General features: G+C 35.1%; 1 protein-coding gene across 2 annotated transcripts; it reads left to right on the top strand.

Moving 5' to 3' along the window:
• The first annotated feature begins 358 nt into the window (after nucleotides 1–358).
• LOC142612584 (uncharacterized) lies at nucleotides 359–6,455 on the top strand. 2 transcript variants are annotated; one of them, XM_075784684.1, is made up of 4 exons: nucleotides 359–487; nucleotides 605–693; nucleotides 2,092–2,868; nucleotides 4,289–6,455. In XM_075784684.1, exons 2-4 carry the CDS (start codon nucleotides 688–690, stop codon nucleotides 6,155–6,157), a joined length of 2,652 nt encoding a protein of 883 aa, XP_075640799.1. In that variant the 5' UTR covers nucleotides 359–487; nucleotides 605–687; the 3' UTR covers nucleotides 6,158–6,455. The 2 variants fall into 2 exon arrangements, with proteins under 2 accessions (XP_075640799.1, XP_075640800.1); XM_075784685.1 differs by having other exon boundaries at nucleotides 399–487; nucleotides 602–693.
• The last annotated feature ends 418 nt before the right edge of the window (nucleotides 6,456–6,873 follow it).

The following is a 6,873-nucleotide window of genomic DNA, read 5'->3' on the forward strand; positions in this document are numbered from 1 at the left end:
ATTCTTTTTTTTATTCTTATATACATCAAAACTAAGTTAACTTATTTGATCACAGTGATCTTTATTTATTAATTTTTTAATAATTGAAACCCACATCAACTCCAAGTTTTGCAACCAACAGCTTATTGATATTATAAAAAATAAAACCAAAATTCCAAAAAAGTCGTACAACAGAGAAAGAAAACACGTAGAGAACATGAGAGCAACATGGGCAATTTGGTAAAATTGAGAATCCATGAACACCCACCTACGAACGCGTGTGGTCTCACTCTCACAGTCATTAATCAAACCGAATAAGAAAGAAGCGTAGTTAATCTCTTTTCTTTTCTCTCTTTTTGTCTCTCTGCTTTTTTATTTTTTTTCTTTCTTTCTTATTTAAACTCATTTTTCCTTTTTATTTTTATTCCTCTCTGTCTTTCTTCTTGGCAAGTCATTCACAATTCAACTTCTCGTACCTATGAAAGCTCTCTCTACTCTCTGACACCAGGTAAAATTTTTTAAAAGAACTCTCTTTCTCTCTCTATATCTATATTTTTCTTTGTTTTATTTGTTTTTAATGTTTTCATTACTTTTTTTTTAATTTTTTTTTTTTTTTACAAAGTAGAAGTTGACAATCGAGGTCAATAAGAAAGACCCATTTACCCAAGTTCCATTTTTGCACGTGGGTTTCAACGTTCAAGTTCTTCCATGGAGGTTATCACTACTGTCACACATGCTTTCTTTCTTTCCCAATCATTTCTTGCATGCTTTTGCTTATGCTTTTATCCAATGTATTTCATGTATTTATCTTAGTACTTGGACACTTGGGCAGTGTTTATTATGTTGATTTTGATGGGATTATTTGAGAATTATTACTAAACAATGAGAACTCGATGTTTGGTTGGTTTTATTTTTACTTCAATACTGTCAGTTAATTTGGTTGATATATAATGTGATGGTGGTATAGATAATTATATTATATATATATATAGGAGTAGTTAGGTTTCTTTAATCTTGTATTCTTGTATTATTAATAGTGTTATTTTGATTATTGAATATGGGTGAAGTGTTGATGCTGGGTTTCGAAATGGATATAGATATGGTTATTTCTGTTGATAATTTAATTGCAATATTTTTTTTTATGAAGAATATATAATCGTTATTTCTGTATTGGTGTTATGTAAAAATATCTACATTACATATGAGATTTAGCTGGGGTATTCCATCTGTTATAGATTAAGAATTATACTGGAATTTTTCTTGTTGATATTGTGTTCTATTATACTGGGATTTCTTGTAGATGTTGGGAATCGATTATTTTTAATCTGGACAAGCTATTGTCGGACAAATGGCAGTATATTAATCTTGTTCAATTATTTTGAAGTTTGAATTAGTAAATATTTTGTTTGAGGAGTATATAACTTGGTTTATAGCATTTCAAGAGTTTGCTACCACTAGTTAGAGGGTTTGGTCCTGTCCTCATAGATTCATGAGGAGCAAATGCAATGTATAGCAACCAAATTGTTGGGCCAAAGCTCCCAGTATCAATTTTATTGTACCAGAGCAGTAATTCATCATGTATCATTTTTGAAAATGTAGTTATCATCAGGATAGATGAACTAGCTCTTCTTTTTCAGTTATAGACTTTTAAAGCAGACGAGGTTAGAAAGTGCTTTTGTGTGTTCTTCCTTAACAGGGTATCATATATAAGTTTTAATAAATAAATAGGCATATGGTGGACATTATATATATATATATATATATATATATGGTTTTGAGAAATGGAATTTATCTTTACATGGTTGGCATTTGAGTAATTTATTGTTCTGACCAAGGCATCTGTAACTGCCCACTGCTAAAGGTTAGAACACAAAACATGCTTGGAATAAAATTAGTGTATTTCCATCTTATTTAATTTGAAGTTATCATTTTCAAAGTGCTCAAACATGGTTTCTTACATTTCAATCGAATAATGAAATATTAGGATCTAAGATATTGGCTTTTTTTTTTTTACCGAATTAAAATTTCGTCTGACACAGAACTATACTTAAAAGTATGTGATTCATGTACGTTGTGATTTTCTCAATTCAATTTTTCCTGCATTTCTTGCAGATGCTATGTATTCAGAAGGACACTAGTTTGGAAGGCATTGAAGACAAATCTGCTACGACAGAGTTATCACCTGTAGGTGATATTTTTGGAGAGCCACTTGAGCCTCCTCGCATTGGAGAACAGTATCAGGCAGAGATCCCCTCACTAATTGCAGAGTGTGATCGGTTGCAACTTATAAATGAACTGGCTGATTCAGAAGTTGTGGCGAGTCTGCAAATGTCTTTTCCATTAGGACTACCCATTCCACTTATGTGGGAAAATTGTCAATTTGAAAACTTCAATAGAACTGCAGAATGTGAAAACAGAAAAAATATCCAGATTACTTCAAACAATGAAGATTCAAAACTGGACATGGAATCTCTGGCTACAGTTTTGGGCAACGATAAATTTGTGGAAAAACTTTCAGTTCTTCAAACAACAGTTAAAAGTGATTGCATGGATCAGGAAGAGAGAGGTTTGTGTCCTCTTCCTGGCTCTTTTGGTGAATCTTGGAGGGATATTGAATGTGACAGTTTTCTCCTCAGTCTATATATCTTTGGGAAGAATCTTATCCTTGTTAAGAGATTTGTTGAGAGTAAAAAGATGGAAGATATATTGTCTTTCTATTATGGAAAGTTTTATAGGTCTGATAGATATCACAGGTGGTCCGAATGCCAAAAGTTAAGAAGTAAACGATATATATGTGGGCAAAAGATATTTACAGGTTGGAGGCAACAGGAACTATTATCACGAATGTTCTCCCATGTGTCAGAGGAATGTCAAAATAAATTGCTGGAGGTATCTTTCTAACATTATTGTACACAACTTATCATATGTTCAATTGCTGGTTCACAATGCTCTTATAGAAATTAGTATTTGTATCAATGATCTGAGATTGATCTTATAAAAGGGTTGCATATATTAATTTTGTTGACCAACCCGTGTCATATAGTTTTATGGACATACCCACTGTTCTTTAGATATATGGTTTTGGAATTCTGTTTATGCTCCTGGCATCGACCCCATTTTAAGTTTCTTGAGTGACTTAAATTTCTTATCTATTCTTTAGTTTAAATAATTCTTTGAATGTGAGTGGTATAACTTTCTAATTCCTAGAGGTCAGATGGTCCTTGTCACAAGCTTGAAATTCTTTACGGTTTTTACTTGGACTAGCAAGATACTTGGGAGTACTTAATTCAATTTCAAATGCTTTTCCAACCATTTTATTCGTTATGTAACAAAAGAAACAGGTCCACACTAAACTTTTTTTCTTTATTTCTTTCTTTTAAGATAATTAAAAAAAAAAAATTAAAAAAAAATCCTTGATTCTGTTGCTCCTTATCTGCCTGAGTTGCCTTCCTGTTTCTATCTAAAATATTATTGTCCAAAATTAAAGTGTTTCCCCCCTTAAAGAATCTATTGTTAGTTTCTGAACAATGTCAAGACATTTTGTAAGTATCTCTTGTAGGTGATTCATTTGTGTTTAGGAGGTAGTGTTGACGGTCTAGTAATATTCAGAAACCTATAATGAACCAGTTAGAGCATTGGTGTAACTCTTTACTAGGGCGATAGGAAGGCAAATGATGTCCTTGTAGACTAGACGTAGGTGAAGATATGCCTTCAAAGGAGACAATTGTGAACTGAAATTTCGATTTCTGAATCCAAATGGTTGGTGCTGTCAATGTGGAAACAGAAATGGCACAAGGAAGAGAGTTATACATAAAGATTGCTTAGGTTTTGGAGACTGCATGCCCTTGGTTCAACTGGGGATAGGATTCATTAGCTCCTACAAATTTGCCTCAATAGGAGGGTGTAATTTTATTGGAGCTCCTTATCTTTGTCATCTGATTTATAGGCCCCTTCATCTTTTGGGTGCACTTTAAGTCTACCCGATGGTCTTTCTTATTACTTCTTGAAGAATTTTTATATTTTAGTGATGTGGTTTGACTCCTAATATTTCAAGCCAATTATTAACCAAATTTTCAAGATGAAAGAATCTTAGGTTCACATTCATTAGTTTCTCTTGCTTTGATGATTGTCCAGTGGTCACCTATTGGGCTGCTTTTAATGTTTTAACTAAAAATAGTTGCTGAAATTGCACTGGGTTACCTCACTGTAGTAGCTACTGTGACTGAACTTCTGCAGCTAAATTTACTACATATTTGCTAACAACAAATGTGTTATGTCCTGATTTCGCACAAACTGTACTGCATTGTAGGTTTCTAGGACTTTTGAAGAGGAAAAAATTTCATTTGAAGAATATATATTCACTTTAAAGAATACTGTTGGTATCAAGATTTTTATAGAAGCAGTGGGTATTGGCAAAGGGAAGCAGGACCTCACTGGCAAAGCTATGGAGCCAATAAAGACCAATCGTGTTTTCTCTTCGCGTCCTGAGATACCAATTGGCAAAGCTTGCTCCTCTCTTTCAACTTCAGACATAATCAAGTTTCTAAAAGGAGATTTCAGGTTGAGTAAAGCCCGATCCAGTGATCTCTTTTGGGAAGCTGTTTGGCCCCGTCTTTTAGCAAAAGGATGGCACTCTGAGCAGCCTGATGATCTTGGTGTTTGTGGTTTGAAGCCTTCTTTGGTGTTTCTTATTCCCGGCGTTAAGAAGTTTTCCAGAAGAAGACTTGTGAAAGGTAATCACTACTTTGATTCTGTTAGTGATGTATTGTACAAAGTGGCATCAGACCCTGGGCTTCTTGAGGTTGAAATTGAAGTAGCTGAAAGCAGTGGGCACAACGAAGACAAATGGGAACCAACTGGAAAACAGGATTTTGATGGTTTGTCAAATAAACAGTGCCATTGTTACCTCCAGCCACGAAATTCAAACTGCAATCGAGATCTCTTGAAGTTTACTATTGTGGATACCAGTATGATTCATGGAATAGAACAGCCTAACGTTAGAGAGCTGAGAAGTTTACCTGTTCAAACTAATAGTTTATCTCCCGCCTCGAGTCCTTCCAGTGAAACTGAACAAGATACATCAGAAGAGTCAGAGAATGAAGCAGAAGAAATTAATACCTCAAACCCGGCAGCAGATATGATTGAGAGGGAAACATCTGTTGACTCATCAGATCGTGCTAGTGTGCTTGATACCCGTGATCCGACCATTGCAGTAATGCAAAATCATGAAAGTTCAAACACAATTCTGTTTAATGAGAATCACCAGGGGAAGTCTATGAATTATCACTTCAGCCAGAAGATTAATTCTAGCTGTTCAGAAAATTTAGCCCCCGCCCAGAAACAGCAGGACTTTAATGTTTATAACTATGGAGAATCAAACCATAGCATTGAAAATATCTCTGCAGAAAGGATACAAAATGACGATCAGTCCCATTGCCAGTCAACTTTGCCTTGTGCATTTCCTGAGATGGCTTTTCTAATGGGTCCACAAAATTTATCATCCGACAGTTCTCTGGCCAAAAGCAGTCCAGAAGGGAGCAATGCAGTGAGCGTCACTGAGAATTTCTTAGGTAGAGAAGAGTCTCCAGGAAATCCTCAACCTCGGACATTAATTGACTTGAACTTTCCTCATGTTTCACCAGATATAGGAACTCAAGAACCCTTCACCATGGACATGGTGCAAAATATTGACAACTCAAGTGCAAATAAGTCAGCGTCTCTATTGAAAACAAGTCAGCAGCCTGAGCCATCAAACATATCTGATGATGGGACTAGTACGGAACAACAGCCTACCATGAACAGCCAGAGGCAGAGTACGTCTCTATTGAAAACAAGTCAGCAGCCTGAGCCATCAAACATATCTGATGATGGGACTAGTACGGAACAACAGCCTACCATGAACAGCCAGAGGCAGAGTATGAGGAGCCGAGCATTGACCACAAAAGCATGGGAAGCTCTTGAATATGGTTTCTTCGATACAAAGAAGAAGAGAAAGCGTGGGGAAGCTTCACAAAATAACTCAATGTCAAGGCCTTCCCGACAAGTCCGTGGCAGGACTGCTCTTAGTTCAACTTTGGATGATAGTGCTGGTAATGGCATTCTAGAGACCAGGATAGAGGAGAATATGGTTGAGGTGTGCAGTAGTAAAGTCAATGTGATTGATGATTTTCAGGTTTAACGCACAAAGAAAGGGGCTGGCTTGTTTCTAAGAGGTTACAGAACCCCTCTCAGCTTTAAAATGTTGGTCTCTTCTAATGTTTGTCACTAGTTTGAAGATCTTTGTTGTTTCAAATCAATATATATATATATATATAGCAGTGACCTCACGTAGGAGAGCATGAGATTCTGTCATGCGAAGCATGCCTTAAAATTCTCTTTATAAGTATGAGTTCATTGAATTAGCCAATAGAGTAAATGTGTTGTAAAATAAAGGAAATAAAAGGACCAGAGAAAGAAATATTAAAGTCAAATTATATATCTGAATTACCTATTCTCTCTAGTGGTCATCCACCGCATCATATTATTTCTAACACTAAATACATATCTCTTTTTACTTTCTTATTCGCAATGTTTCTTTGTTTCAATCTATATATTCCAATGAGAGTTGAAGCACATATCTATAGTGGGGAAAGTAAAAGATGGATGGCTTGGAACTTGAGGGATAAAATCCCTCCTCATTTTGAGCAAGAGATATTGTCTCCACTAGGGAACTAGGGTTGCTGGGTGGCAAGTCACCCACGTGGAAAACAAGCAATGGAGAGAGAGAGAGAGATTTTAACAAAATGCATATATTAATTATCTATAATTGTGCATCAATTATTTATATTAAATGAATTTATATGATTATTTTTTATAAATTCTATATAAGAAGCAATTTTTATTTGGAATAATATT

This window comes from Castanea sativa, chromosome 10 (genome assembly GCF_040712315.1).
Source record: "Castanea sativa cultivar Marrone di Chiusa Pesio chromosome 10, ASM4071231v1".
In the NCBI taxonomy this organism is placed as follows: domain Eukaryota; kingdom Viridiplantae; phylum Streptophyta; class Magnoliopsida; order Fagales; family Fagaceae; genus Castanea; species Castanea sativa.